Source organism: Seriola lalandi, unplaced genomic scaffold, assembly GCF_002814215.2.
Source record: "Seriola lalandi dorsalis isolate HSWRI2012SDOR001 ecotype SW California unplaced genomic scaffold, Sedor1 jcf7180002054767, whole genome shotgun sequence".
NCBI lineage: Eukaryota > Metazoa > Chordata > Actinopteri > Carangiformes > Carangidae > Seriola > Seriola lalandi.
The window spans coordinates 2876601-2892631 of record NW_019525320.1 but is presented as its reverse complement, the minus strand read 5'-3'; the positions used below and the strand labels follow the sequence as shown (position 1 = coordinate 2892631).

General features: G+C 40.0%; 2 protein-coding genes across 2 annotated transcripts in view; both read left to right on the top strand.

Moving 5' to 3' along the window:
* Positions 1 to 2829: 2829 nt before the first annotated feature.
* Positions 2830 to 7302, top strand: hoxc13a (homeobox C13a). Its single transcript, XM_023425254.2, has 2 exons — positions 2830 to 3671; positions 6076 to 7302. Exons 1-2 carry the CDS (start codon positions 3008 to 3010, stop codon positions 6330 to 6332), a joined length of 921 nt encoding a protein of 306 aa, XP_023281022.1. The 5' UTR covers positions 2830 to 3007; the 3' UTR covers positions 6333 to 7302.
* Positions 7303 to 14260: 6958 nt separating this feature from the next.
* The window catches only part of hoxc12a (homeobox C12a), a 4010-nt gene continuing 2239 nt past the window's right edge, over positions 14261 to 16031 (top strand). Inside the window, exon 1 of the mRNA XM_023425084.2 lies at positions 14261 to 14899. Coding sequence (XP_023280852.1) covers positions 14311 to 14899 — 589 coding nt within the window. The 5' untranslated portion in view covers positions 14261 to 14310. The remainder of the gene's footprint in view (positions 14900 to 16031) is intronic.

The window sequence follows — 16031 nt, the reverse complement described above, 5'->3', positions numbered from 1 at the left end:
CAACTAATTTCATCCTTTAATAATCCACCTGTGTGTCTACAACCTGTCCACCGTCAGTGAAAGATAGTCACAACAAAACGTAACTAATAAAGTTTGATATCTTTTAGACTTCATTGTGCGGTATTTTTTGCAGGGCGTGGTATAGCCCTACTCTTTAAAGTATCGTCGCTGGCATGTTTGTGTAAGAGTGTGGAGCTGATGTGTCAGGGCATTGCACATTTTGTTGTGGTGGAAAAGCGCCAGACACTTTAGTATTTAATATTGAGCTAATGTATCTGCTGTCACCATAAGTGTATGATTAGGCATATATTAGTTCTTGCAGAAGCTAAAAAGGGAAAATACTTTATCTCTGAATTCTCTATTTGTCACTGTATTTAAAAATGACTATATTATTTTTCTTTTCCCTGAAACATCAATAACGAGAAAATTAAAAACATCTAGATTTAATTTTTCAGTCCAGGGGAAAACCACAGACAGGCTTAAAGTGTGATTTATGGCTATTGCAACATGAAATGTAATGTGATAAAATCATAGTCATTTTTTTCTTCTTCTAAATTTAACAACTTCAACTATTATGTCTGAGACTTTGCCGCCCATTTCACCAACGCTACATCATCCGTGTATTCCTCAGGGCGAAACTATTACTATAGTCTGCAAACATTTGGAGATAATCTGGAATTTAGGCGGGTTGAAAACAAAATGCACCGAATTAATAATAACTGTCACTTTTAAATCGCAAAAAAAACGGCTCATCTCTTAAGGTCTGAGCCTTCATGGAAAATATGTTAGTTTGGAATGAGCCGGTTTCCTGCTGCGCAAAAGCTGTCAGATTCCTGCTCCTTTAAATAAAACACTAGGGATTATTTGGAGTTCTCTCCCTCTCTTCACACACAGCAAATATTTTAGAGTAAGGGTCTCTAAATAACAGCTAGTTTGCATGCATACTCTAGTGTGAAGTTCATTCTTGTCCGTCTAGACTCTGATTACGACCCTGTTTGTCTGCGTTTTTTTACCTTGACCTTGGACTTCCGTGCAGCTGCCGTTTGGATGAGCCCTTCGTAGTTGTAATTTCCTTGAGACAAAAGAACTATAGTCTCTGTCCGAGGAAGGACAGGGGACTAGCTTCCTTAGTATACAAATACACAACGGTGGCCTGATTATTCCCAAAGAAGCTCAGCAGAGCAAAAATGTTGATTGACTAAGCTCTCTTCTTGGGGCAGCTCATAGCCTGCTCAGTGACTCATGAGATTGGCAGCACAAAAAGCATGTTTTGTGGATACTTTTTTGGCCTATCCCGTCGGTAATATTTCAAACTAAAAAATGTTTAAATATTATCCCAGAAGTGTTTTTTTAAAGAGAGTGCTTCAGAGGAGTGGAATAGAGGATTTCCGCAACTGCTGTGATTATAGGGCCAGGTCACAAGATGAGCTAAAAAGACGTTTTGGATTTTCAAAAGCCACTGTCCAGTCCTTCCAATCTGAAAGAGGACGTGAGTAAAATAGTGGAGCCAAGATTTCCTGGGAGGAAAAGATCCGCATTTCCATGCTGTCTAATTAAATCAGGTCTACAGTTCTGCTGAAAGCGGCCCCTTGTTCTTATTTCGCCTGGAAGCGTCAGCATCCACTTGTATGGTATGACTGAACAGCCCAGTCAAACAAAACATCACATGAAGTCGTTTAATGGTCATTTTAATTGTCACGTTATGGTTTAAAAAGCTTTTGGGCCTAACCGAGAATATTACGACAGAGCATATCTTTGCCCAAACATATTACGGAAATAATGTATATTAAATTAAAGGAGGCGATCATTCACCGCAGGTTATGACTGTGATTATTTTTTCAAATTAAATAGACTTTGTGCTGAAATGTAATGTGCACGGACGATATCTTACCTGGAATGGCTATCACCTTGTCCTGTGGTTGTTACTGCAGAGCTAAAAACGACATTCAACTTTGCTAATACTGATTCTCCTACTTCTGCATCTCACACACACGCACACACACTCAAACACACACTCAAAACACACACAGATACACACACCCTGTAGTTAAAAAATATCTTTTCTTTTACTTGACTGAGTAGCCTGAACAAAAACTAATCACATCATGCCAAAAAGTTCTCATCTGCTCTATTTAGGTTTCACAATATCAACACCGGAAAGGCAACATTATAAGTGAACATCGTTATCATGTCCTGCTGAAAAGTAGTACTCCACAACCAGGTTTAGTCACAGCATCTCATCTCAGGATATTAATAGGTGACTCAGTGGAAGTTAGATACGGGTTTAAAGGAAATGCGCCCTTCAAGAGGAGTCTTGATAAGATTGGACGGGTTACACATGTTTATTTGCTTTGACAACTCTGTATTTTCTAATTGCATTGTTATATGATGTATATTAATTTGACTACAGACCTGGGATTCCAGATTAAATCGCTTTTTGTTTATTACTAGGCTACTTCTAATATTCAAACTAAACCTCAGCCGGGTGATATGGCTTGCACCCAACACTAAACCAAGTCAGTCACAAAGTTTGTGCTCCAGCGACTCAGGAAGCAAGTTAAAGATTAGTTTAAAAGAGTTAATTAGAAATATGTATTTTTTATTTTCCATGTAGGCTACCAACTGTGACATGTATCATAGCCGATTATATTCTCTGTCAGTCCTCGGAGTCGGCCAAATTTCACAGGTTGTTTTCGTTTGCCACAATCTTGAAAGTTTCCAAACTCCCCTTTAAGGGTGCGGGTCTAGGTGATTTAAGCCAATGATATGACTCGGTATTCTGCAGGAAAAAACTGTGACATGTGAGGCAGTGGGTCTTTAAAGGGCTGCTCTGTCCCAACTCACAAGCCCAATCTCATAGGACTTGTTAGCGTATCACGTGCCAGATTCTTAATGAAGTGGACACACGAGGGCCTTGTGTGCGCATGCGCTTGGTGTAAAATGTAGTTGGAAATGAGGTGTCCGTCTTGGAGTAGTCGACTTTTAAAAAGCATCGGCAGCCCCTGATATGACGACTTCGCTGGTTCTGCATCCACGCTGGGCGGACACCTTGATGTACGTTTATGAAAAAAGCCCGAATGAAAACAACCAGAATAAAAGCCAAACAATGGAGGGACTGAGCGGTAATTGCCCTGCGACCCACTGCAGGGACCTGATGTCGCACCCCGCGCTAGGACGACATTCTGGCACCATAGCGACCCACCAGGGCTCCGTCTACTCGGATATTTCCTCCCCAGACACCGGCCGGCAGTGTCCCGCTCCCCAAACATCATCCAGTGCATCTTTGAGCTACGGTTATCCCTTTGGAAACCCATATTACGGCTGTAGATTATCTCATTCGCACAACGTGAACTTGCAGCAGAAGCCTTGCTCGTACCATCCCGCAGAAAAATATGCCGAGCCCAGCACAGCTCTGCCCACGGAAGAACTGTCTACCAGGGCGAAAGAGTTTGCCTTCTACCCGAGTTTCGCCAGCTCATATCAGGCTGTTCCTGGATACCTCGACGTGTCGGTGGTGCCTAGTATTAGTGCCCATCCTGAACCGCGGCACGACGCCTTGATTCCCATGGAGGGCTACCAGCACTGGGCTCTCTCCAATGGCTGGGATGGGCAGGTGTACTGCTCCAAAGAGCAAACGCAGTCAACTCATCTTTGGAAATCACCTTTCCCAGGTACGGAAAAATTCTCTTTGATTTTTTTGAAAGTAGTCTCCAACAGGCTGGAATTCATATGTTAGTCCAGCGGCTGGTGGCCTTTTGATACCTGTGTCATCACATTAAGAAAAGCTATTTAAATATAGGCTCGTCAGATAATTTTACTGTGCACAGATGTGATTGCTTAGTCTATGGATTTTATTGTCTTAAAGTGCCAATATCAACTTACCAGGAAGTCAGGGAAACACTAAATGTGCTGAATAAACATACAACTGTCAATCCCCATGTCAGTTATCAAATGTCCTTTATGGACTCTGGGATTATTGGCAGTCATATTCTTCAGTTTGACATTAAACAAACGGCCCTGCATTTTCTTAGTAGTGTGCGTAAAAATGACATTCACAATTGTGAGTTCAAAGAGCTTTTCAGCTGAAAGGCATTTTAACGGCTAATATAAGTTCAGCAACGGAACATTTGCTTTCTGCAGTTTTTGCAGTTTTTTTTATGATGAGTTTCAGTCACATATAGAAAGGGACACCAGCGCAAACCTTTGCCCTCTGTTTGACAATATAGTGATTAAGCTAGCCTACTGTGATTGGATTGTACCAATAACTCTCAGCGCTCAGCGATGTGTTCAGTCTTTTGCATATCAGGATTAATTTGTTAAACATTTTCCATGCATACAGTCCTCGGTTTCATGTTACACATACTGTTCACAATCATTTCTCAGTTCACTGTAAAATTCAAGCTCGCCTTTAGCTTTACTTATTATAATACAACATGCTTGATATCTGATAATGGACACCGGGGCCCGAGCAGTATGCAGTTTACAGAGTGTTTACTAGACTGCTTCTTTTACCACAAGGGTTTATTATCTTTGTGAAATCTGAAAGTATTTTAATTTCATGGATATGGATGTTGTCAGACCTCGACTGAACTTCTCACACAACATTTGCCCCCCTTTATATTGAAAATACACATGAGCAAGCCACGCAAGCACGGGCACGCAGTCAAATGCGCGCGCACACATGCGCAAAAACACAAGCGCGCGTTTTCCATGTCTTCTGTCTCGCTTCACAGACATACACACAACCTGACGCACACAGTCAGGACTATTTTGCTTTAAAATATAAAACTGCTACAAAATAATGAAGACTACTCGGGATTCCTCCGTTTGTTGATAAGAGAATGTGTAATATACAAGAGTAACATAGATATGATGGAGATAGTGTTTGAATATCCATTGGCCTAGATGAAGATACCATAATCTTATAGGTACATGAACTGTGGAGACATATTCTCAACCACTGACTTTAAAATTACACGGGAGTAAAAAGCTTCATGTGTCACAGCTTGCCAATATTTCTCAAGGTATTGCCATACTTGTCCTGTCATGTTTCTCATTGGTTGTCTTGCTCTCAGTTCCAGTCTTGGCGGAGGGGTGTAATCCAGAACTCTTCTTAGCTGAACAAATAGGCTGGGGTATCCACTGCCAAAAGGTTCTGTGGCTTTTAAAAGATTGAGAAAGAACACAGTGGAAAACATGATGTATCCATTTATGGAAAATCAACAGTTGAAAAATTGTGATCTTTTACTTAAATGACGTGGAACACAATTTGTGATTATTCAAAACTTGAAGTTTACAATTATTATTATTACGTTATCAGTTTAGATGCCAGATTCGTATGTGTTTTGTAACCAAGCGCTGGACACAGTATTGCTTCCTCACTGACACTTATTGCAGTTTATACTTACATCTGCCCCGCAGTTTAATTAAACATAGGCTATCCACCAGAGATTTATCTAAGATACCATTAACAAGGTTTGTTGTATAGTTTATAGTTTATAGTTTAGTAGATATAGGCCACCAGCAGATTAAGTATTGACATGCAGGCTAGAGAAAAAAAAGATCAGTGGCCACTGGAAACAATGAACAGTTGTAGTGGTTGTAACTGGAGAGTGATTGTTGATTTACAGAAAGAAACGGTGTCCTATCACAGTGTAGTGATATTCTACATTCACTCGCTCACATGTTTTCAGAATTGCGTTCCTATAGCCTGTCAGGTGCAGTACACCTGAGATCCTGACTGCAACAACATTTCTGTTGTGTACCCCACCGCCACACACACACACACACACACACACACACACACACACACACACACACACACACACACACACACACAGATAGATCGAGAGAAATCTCGCAGGTTCGATAATGCAAAGTAAATCAGGTTATTGGAAAATAAAAATTTCTTATTTTATGTCCGCTTAAGTCAGACTTTAACCATATACATTTCCGAGTTTGCTTCAGGAGTATACTGGTCTTGTCAGCAGTCCGTCTGATTTTGTGAAGTGAAACATTGCGGTGTTTTTGCGCATATTCTTATATTTTCCTGTGAATTTTCTACTTCTCTTGCAGATGTTGTGCCATTGCAGCCTGAGGTCAGCAGTTACCGCCGTGGGCGTAAAAAACGGGTCCCTTACACCAAGATCCAGCTGAAGGAGCTGGAGAAAGAGTATGCAGCCAGCAAATTCATCACCAAAGACAAGAGAAGGCGCATCTCGGCCGCCACCAACCTCTCAGAGCGTCAAGTTACCATCTGGTTCCAAAACCGGCGGGTCAAGGAGAAGAAATTTGTCAGTAAATCCAAGAACAATCACATGCACACCACTTGATAAGATCAGCGACCTCCTTCAAACTGCAACTCATACCCTCCAAAACATCACGCCATATGTTTACCTCTTGCATCGAAAATCGTGGCTGAAAAACATTTTGGCTGAGTGTTTTCTAATTTAAGTTCCATCATCTCCATCGACCATGCCACCACGCCCCCTGTTTTCAAGTTAGAGAGGATGCTCTAAAAACTGTGAAAATATTGAAAATTCACTTCGCATTTGTTTTATATGAATGTACATATATAAATATATAATATTTAAAACGATATCTGTATTTCAAAGACAAGTATTGCGTGTTTTTCTTTTCTTTTCTTTTTTTTCAAGCCAAATCTCAAAAGGACTGATGACATTTCTAAGACTTGCAACTGGCAGATCAAAACAGAGGAGACGATTCGTTTGGTGTCATTTAAGAAAGAAAATCGCCATATGGACAAGAATTGTTGTGGCATAATGACACGTTGAACTTGAGACTTAAACAGCTTCAACAAAAAGCTCACAGAGAGGACTTTCGGGAGAAAGAATCATTTTTTGAAATTTCCTCTGAATTTCAAAAGCTACGTTCCTCTGTGTGGGGCATGTTCTCTTAAGCCTGGGGTAAAACAAAGGCTGCTATGTTGTTAATCTGTATAGTGCAATGCCTTTATTTAATTCATATTATCTAGTATGACAGAACTGTAAACTGGAATATCCCAAAACCTGTATGTTTTCCTTTATCGGTGAAGGATTCTGTCATGCAACTGGAATGATTGTAAACCATTAAAAGTCAGTGAGTATTACACATAAATGCACAATCGTTTTATTTTGTTCTGTCTTTGTTAGTGTAGCATTGGAGCTGATCACACGCCTTGTACGAAGCCTGTAATTTCTACTTTCGTGCAGTATGTGAACTGTATTGTGCTGTTGAATTACGTACTGGTAACGTGTTTCATAAATAAATGATGATTATGAAAATGCTCAGATATTCAAGTCACTCAGCCATCCTTGCAGCGTTTCCTTTCGTTTCAAATTACACTGGTGTTATTAAGCAGCAAGAGCTCTGACCACTGACGCCCTGCCTCTTCAGCTTGAGTCTATAACATCAGCAGCGGATGGGCGAATGAAGATTTGATGTCGCAAAGTTCTTGATTAAGACTTATTGGACATGCTGGAGTCTTGTTAATAGCAACGAGGGATGATACAGTGATTACGCATGTTTATTGAGCAGCAACGCACTGACACTTATCTGACTCTTGCACACTAAGAGAAATAGCACAGAATGAGTTATGATTTCTGTTTCCACACAGAACTATTAGACATGTAGGATGTGATATTTCAAATGGATCCGTTTAGAGAAACACAGTTGGCGGGAGAAACACTTGCTATGTCCCAGTCTGTCCCACCCTCCCCTTTAAACTCGCACTGCATTTTAATGAAAGTTGATGCCAAAGATGTATTAGCTTACCTGTTACTTTGCAGATTCATCGCAAACGGGCTGAGGGGACAATCAAGCGATTTATGCCTGAGCTGTCACAGAAACGTTGACTGGTTTACCACAGAATATTATTTTCAGTCCTTTATTCCACAGGTACAGATAAGTTCTTGCCTGACAATATGAACGTTTAAAGCCGCACCCATAAGAACACAATGCACATTTTTCTTCTTCCCACACAGTCCAGTGTATTTAACGTATTTGCTCAGATTTAGCTGACCATGCTTTCTGTAAGACATCAACAATGCATGAGTGGATTAAAGAGGTAAAGCCCATACTTGCATAAATGTACTTTTGCAGCGCACAATGCGTCGCGCAGCCACGCGCGTATTTTGGTTGGTCCTGTTACCACTGTGTCAGTTGTAAAAAAAAAAAAAAAAAAAAAAAAAAAAAAAAAAAAAGCACAGGTGAGTTTTGCATTGAACTTGAGAATGCATTCATCAAATCCTTATTCTGTTATTCTACACATGTATTAATAGTGACTATACGTGCGCATACACACACTAAGCACGAACATCAGTCCAAAGCTGCACTGACGACCACGTCTGTGTAGTTTTGTTCACAAATATGTTTTTTAAACATATTTTGTATACTGTATGTATTGATGCGGGATTTGTTTCACTATACAGGCAGAAAGTGTTATCAAGTTTAACGGCTCAGTGTCTCAATGTTAGACTACTTCAACTACACTGAAAATAATAATAATTTGGAAAACAAACGTTTTAGACGCATATTGTTTCCTTTAATTTTCTTAAAACAAGTTTGTAACATCAGTTTTTAATCGGAATAAACTTTGACATATTAGTCTTCAAATGATTATAAATACGACCTCTATTTTTTTTTCTTTTGTCAAATTAATTCACGTCTGAGGCCTAAATATTAGCCTAATAATTATAAGTTTGAAGCTATTCTCTCAAAAGTGCTGCTGAAACTGCAGTTATTGTGCAACTTTAGTGTTTTGTTTTTGTTTTAACTTCTCTGTAGGCAAGTCGCTGGCTGGACTGTGTCACTTTTTCCAGCTTCTTCAGATCTTCGGAGGTGGTTGATTACAATCCAAGCCGTCACACTTCACGTTTTTGTTTGTCTGGTTTCTGGATTTTCAATCCTTGTGGAAAGTTCTGGGTCTCCTGATTTACCCTTGACCATGACTATGCAGTCACTTTGACCTTGACATCACGGCAGATTGTGAATAATAAATAGGGGGCTGGACACCAATGCTGGCGGTTTGTTTGTAGGCAAACAAGGTGTTATTTCCCTGTCTAGACAGCCGGACTTAATGACATGTCATAAATACATAAAAAAGGGGAAGTGCAGCGATATCCTCTGACCTGCATTTCTGACCATCTCTAAGAGCTTGCATTAACATTTGGGCTCTATTCTTTTGTGTTTTGCAGAAGTCCTGTAAAAGCAGTGGTTCTGGGCCATGCCTCTGGAACCACCAATAGTTTCATGCACTCATCATGAGGTGTGTGTTATTGACCACGACGGACAGGTAGGACTTTTGACGTCTCACACCAACACCAGTAATCCGCAGCAAGCAGCCACACTGTCTACACAGGGAGAGGAAATAATAATACGACGTCGTCCACAATATTACGATTAAAGGTATGGCCATTTTCTTCCTACTATGGCAGTAGGCCTACATGGACTTTGCTTTATGACTTTTTAGCTGACGACAAAGGCTGTACATTGAACAGTCAAAACTAACTTGAAATATGAGGGATAATATGCATTGACAGGCGGATTTGTAGCTACCCCATTTAAAAAAAAAAAAAAAAGATTATTTTCCTCTAAGTGAAGGGCACGCAGCGGGGATGGCTGGGAGAAAAACAGGGCTGCTTTAGATATATGTATTTTAACGCCTGACATTTTCGTGCATTATAACAGAAATGTAAAAATGTGTTGTTTAGCAGCATATTAAGTGTCTAAGCAGATATTTGCCATATAACAGGGCTTATCTGAACTAACATAATGTAATGACACAGTAGGATATGGAAATATTTTTTTTAAGTAGGTGTATTTCAACATTCCAATTTTGCTTTTGAAATTACATGCATTTTTAATTTTAATTTAAGGAAGAATACAAAGTACAATTTATAATGGATATCTACGGAATTATTCAAGTGCACAAATTCCAAATAGATTTATGTCCAAATATAAAAGAAAATCTGAAAGTATAATCCGTTTGCCCAGCACTGCTATTTACACAGTTTCCTGAAAGCTATTTTTTTTACTGGCTAAACTTGTCACCTATAGTAATGAAATGCACGCCCGGGAATAACATTTGCTTTGCCGAACAAAGGAAGAGCCAGAATAAACTCAGTTAACCAGGCAGCATCTTATCAACTGTTTTTAGACGTTTTGCAGCCTGATCAGCCTCTGATTTTAACCTGAAAACGTAAAATGCAGAAAAAGTTGCATTGCTTTTGGTTGTGTGTGGAGGCGTCAAAGCAGCAGGCCGCTGTCAGCCAGAGACATGAGACAGGGGGCTGATAACCTCTGGTGGTGACCAGAGGAAAATATCAGGAAGTGCTGCAGCTGTGTGTTTAGGGTTATTTTAGTTCAGTTAATTTGTTTTTTTTCACTGTCATGCTTTTAGCTTAGGGTTGGCTCTTTTTTTCAGTGCGTTTGACAATAGGCTATTTATGAAATATCAAGTTGACAGTCTTTATTGTTTTGGTGCAAAAGTTTTATCCAACTGTGAAAGATAAAGGCCTGCTTATTGTGGATGATACAGTAAATACAGAAGTTACAGCTAAAGCCACGTGTGTGTCCAAACCGTTTTCATTAGTTTTGTTATGGGGTTTTCTGTTTACATTCCAATTACATTAATGCATTGAAGGCATCGTTTTGTGATTAAATAGGTCCACTGTTGGGATATATATGCGACAATTTGGAAGTGACATGTCGGAGCAGTACGTATAAGACAACAAAGACAACAAAGATTTCGATGTTCAGTTGTTTTATTTATTCATTTTTTCTTTTACATTTTAGCAAATGTGACTTTAAGAACATCTTCAACACATTTAACAGCACTGTTGTTTGAAAAGCTGCATTGTGTTAAAGCGCTTTAGAATGAAATTCAAACTGACTGACGACAAGAGCCAAGTTTGGTTTGAAAATTCATAATTTATTGATCGTGAAAACATGCAGTCCTACAGTGAATGAGCAATTTACATTTGAATTTCTTGATTACATATCTCACACACACACACACACACACACACACACACACACACACACACACACACACACACACACACACACAGGCAGAGAGAGAAAAAAATGTGCAAGTTTAACTTTGAGAATTAAATTAGGCTAATATAAAATTTAAAATTAAATCAATTCATGAACAAAAGTGAATATTTTCTTATTTGAGCACATAGACTGTGGTAACTTATTGCATTTTAACTTCGTACAACGTGACGGTCAAGTTCAAATGTTTGTATCCATAGGGTGACACAAAGGCTGAACTATAACTACAAATGCTGGTCTGAGATGTTTAATTAGAATATTTCTACACAAGACTTATTCAGATTGACTGAATATAAATGTGTGTTATATGCTATTTTGTGGAGAAGTTTAAATAATAGTGTATTATTGTTATTCTTTCCAGGTGGATATGGGTTATCCCTAACATTTTTAAGTAAAATAATAAATATTTTATCTTCGGGTTTGTTTGAATAGATGATGTTAATTATGTAACAAAGCCGCATTAAATATCGTCTGTTGTAGTAAACAAATGCTTTCAACTAAAACGTTACCACTTTAGTGGGTTCTTTAGGCTTCCCTTGGTGGTTTGTTTTCCTTGAAGGAAGCTTTAAAAGGGTTGCACAAGGCTATAACTGTGGCAACCTGCCTACAGAGAATCAAAGAGAGAAAAAGGGAAGAAAAGCCCTTTGTTTAGGCTATTGCCCTGTCTGGACAGGACCAGTGGATTCCAGGAGGGTAATTTCAATATCGAGCAGACAGTGTACTAGACAGTGACCTTGACAGTGCTATATGCTCACTTTACCAAGTTCTTTTTAACAGCATTTTCTTTTTGCTAAATGAGAGCACAAGGCCTGTAGCTCACGGTCAGATATGACATCATCGCCGAGCTAAAGATGCACTGAACAGACGAGCAGTTGTTTGAATCGGAAATGCGGATTTGTGTGAGCAGTGGATCGGAGGCGTGGAGAGACGAGGCAAGGAGGCGCAACACATGGCCTCTTTCTCCGAGGTAAAGTGGCGACTTAAGCCTTCACTTTACTTACTGACTTGATGGTAACTGTTTAATAATACGAGAAGCCGTGAAGTGATACCAAGACATCCCAGTGCTCCTCATAAGACTGAGGCACAAGATATTACATTGGATTGATGTTGTGCTGCATTGCGAGACTGACTAACTAGATGCAAGAATGTGCAGTGATAGGAGAAGCAATGAGTCCAAGGGACAGACTGAAACCGCAGCGGATCACTGGGAGCTTCTCCAGTTTAAACATTTGATATATTTTTTTTCTATTTAAGGCTAGAGCGAGGCCTGGGGCCTTTGGGTTAGAAAGGATACATGGTCACAAGTGACGGATGCAGATATCAAATATTGCCTGGCTTGCAAGTCGTTCCCAAACCAATGTTTAAGTGAATGCTAATGTTCTCACATAACACTTCATTGGCAAATTTGTGGCACGCAACCAACGCCATTCAGCACGCATGTGCAAGCTGCTGTAACCCTGCACATCTCTGTTAATCCCCAGTTTCATAATACTAGTTATCAATTCATGAAATCAGTGTTTTTATCTTTTTGTTTTGACTCATCTCTTATTTTATTTTCGGGGTGTCATGTGAATGAAGATGATAGGTTGCTTTTTAAATCAGACAAATGGTTCTCAGCGCAGCTTGGAATATATCCACATTATCTTTATGACGTGGGCTGTTAGCCCTCACTTGAAGTTGCTACAGCCTAAAACGCTGTTATGTTTATTCTTTTTTATTGATACAAGTTTCTACTTTACTTATTTAAATTGAGTATTTGAGTTCAATATCAAGTTCAACTCACCATCATGCGTCCTGAACTTGAGTGGATTGACGGCGACGTCCGTGTGTGCTTCGTTATGCCTTGAGTGTTTTTTTTCTTATTCTCATTACGTGCCAATGATGAGTCAAACTATTCGTCCTTGATAGTCAGACTTTTTTAAAGTGCCATAATTGAGAAATAAGCAGCTCCCCATTGCTGAGTTATGAGAACTTTTGAGATCCATAAATTGATTTTTGTCTTCCTTACATGTAGTCGGGAGTGGGTGGTGGTAAATTATGAATTTATAAAGGGAAATTGGGATTGCAAAATTGATGCTGGACTGATATAATATAGAAAGCTATAAACGTTTGGAAAGTCTTCCTAGATTTTTTTTTCTATTAATGAGTAGTCTGTGGACCCGAGAGAGGAATGCAGAAGGCACAGGTCAGTCATAAGAATATGTTTGAGGATGATGGTTGGCCAGTTTGATGACCAAAGACCACATTAGAAATTCTTGCGCCAGCTGTTGGCAGAGTGCCTGAATCGTGTGCATATCATGGCGGAGTTTTCTGCAGAAAAAAGTGCACTGTGGAAAAAGAAAAAGGTTTTTGTTTCTGAGAAAGACCTTTTTTTTTTTTTTACAGAACAGAGGATGACTACAGTATGGCATGTCACATATTTGTTCAGTGTCTTCGGAACTGCATCTACAAATCAACTAATTAGCGAGATATAAAGCAGAGAGACTCTCGGCTGATTGAATCAGTTAAGTGCCCTCTGATATCTTGTAAAATTCATATAAAAGAATTGTGAGAGGTATAACAATCCCACCAGAGTTTGGCTGCGAACGTTTATTGGAGGTATCTGTTAAAGTTGTTCATGTGAGGTGTACTAGAGAATATTATGTGAAATATACCCTCTTAAAGTAACCTTGTAGAATATCGTCCTCTTTTACAGAGCCAGTGGCTTCAACCTGCTGACCCCGTTACTGTAAATATGAGTAGAGTGCGGCAATGAGCATCAGTCTTTTCTTAAAACAAGCTTGTAAAATTGGGACATCACAGCTTTATATGACATGGAATTCAACCATAATTTGCTAGAAAACAAGATGTCATATGCACCCTCTCCTTCAAGAAAAATTGTTTTCATAAGAAATAGCATTTAAACAACTTTTGCCAGCTTATAAAGATATTAAACGAGGCCATGGACAGTTCTACAAGTGTAAAAGGAGAAGCAGCCTGGGCTCCTTTTGGACTCAGCATGACTCAAGTGAAGAAAAACAAGATTCTACATTTTTAATAAAAGGTTTATAGTATTTTTAAAAAGCATATAAACCTCTGTAATACAGAAGTTAATGTTTTGTTTTGTCTGAGATGGACCAAGTGGGTGGTACCATGTGTAACAGAAGTTAGCCTAGACACGTGGTTTGAGGATGACCAATCAGGCGCCCCTCCAGGTTTAACTATGTTAAATGTCAGATTGCAATAAACTAGAAGCTGTTGGTCGGGCCCGCGGAAATGGGCGAGCATAATCTCCTTAATCCAGGGTTTGTGGGACCTTTGGTAAACATCCACACTGGAGACACATTTTACTTTCCGAATTTTAGAGCCTCAGGGGGACAACTGGCGGGGCTACCGTCTCTCTCCTACCCGAGAAGGGACAATGTTTGCTCCCTTCCGTGGAATCCTTCGGAGCCGTGCAATGGATACTCTCAATCCTACTTTAGCAGCCCCGTGTCTATTAACCCTTCTTTCAATCGGTCGTGTGAAATCACCAGACCAGAAGAGGGTAAATGTTATTATAACAACGGCAACGGGAACAGGGAGACCTGTTCAGGTGGCAGCAGCCTCAAACGAGAGGATAGGGTGAGAGACACATCATCCCTAACATCTGACCACGGGATGCACAGTGGAATTGGCAGCACTGCCGCCTTTTCCAAATATGATTATGGGACCGAGCAGCTAACGCAAGACCCGCCATCCTGTCAGTCAATGGAGTCCGACTCCAGCTCTTCTCTGCTCAACGAGGGCAGCAAGCCTTCATCCAGCGACACACAGACCCTGGTGTCACCGGGAAGCCATTCAAGCAACATAGCCGCAGGCGGAGGTGGGTGCTTATTATTTTTAATCACAATAATATTAAACTTAGGCTGTGTCTACATTATTTATAAGATGGAAGCACATAGCATTCACTTGCGGTATCAAACCATCATTAGAGCTCGTTGTGTTGATGCACAACTTGCAGCCTAGATTAGCCTGCAGGAGGGATGCGTGGTGTGCAAACGCCGCTAGGGGTTGCCCTAAAATACTCCACGCGCAACGTGGTTGTGTGGAGTTATAGATAACCTCACCAAATCATATTGCCTACCAGCTTATGAATAAACAGTCAGTCCTGTCATTGCATTTCCCTAGTTTAGATTAGTCTCTGTGTTTCAGGCACTTAGGTGGTTGATTTTGGGCCATTGTTGCTCTTTGTATACACAAATTAGTGCAGTGATTTAAAAGGGTGAGCCGCTTTGGTTGACTGCATCGAATAGAGAGTTTTCCTTTTAATGACTCGTAAACAGAATTAATATCTGTCGCTGTGTACTCAAGAGTCATTTAATATGCCCTGAAACTCGCAAATAAGCAGGGGTATTTGCAAGTACGGCTTAATTATCACGTTAATGCTACTTTAACTGCAACAATAAAACTTCCTGTGATACAAACCGCTGTATACCGGTGGTCTCGATAGAGGAAGCTGAAAAATAAAACACTTATGAAAAATGTATCCACAATTGGAGTGGTCCTGGTGGTCCGGAAATTGCATTTGAAGTCATATATGTCCATGCAGCCCAGGGGGAGACCAAAACAAATCCACTTTGGTTGTGTATGGAGGAAGTGACAGCTTCCAGGGGCATCAGTTCTGTGAACCCTAATGTAAAACAGAATCTGTACATCTTGGATCATTGGCAAAACACACAAATGTTCTCATGCCTTCTGAAATACTGTCTAGGTTTCCACGGCTTCAGATATCCTTAGAAAAACTCAGTGCTGTATCACTGTAATGTAGTTTGACTTGTAGATAGAATCTCCTGATTGCTTTCCAGTATAAGCTGAATGAAATGACATGAAATTCACTTAGCCTAGTATCCAAGCTTTTCTTTGACAACTGGCGCCCCTGTAGACTCCTCATAACCTTGGAGGTGACCGTGATTTTGCTACTGTGGTGACTAATCCGTAGTATGCACCCCCCCCCT

Coding starts and splice junctions, on each gene's coding strand:
- hoxc13a (XM_023425254.2), top strand. CDS start 3,008: ATGACGACTTCGCTGGTTCTGCATCCACGCTGGGCGGACACCTTGATG. Junction 3,672..6,075: donor TTGGAAATCACCTTTCCCAG/GTACGGAAAAAT, acceptor CTTCTCTTGCAG/ATGTTGTGCCATTGCAGCCT.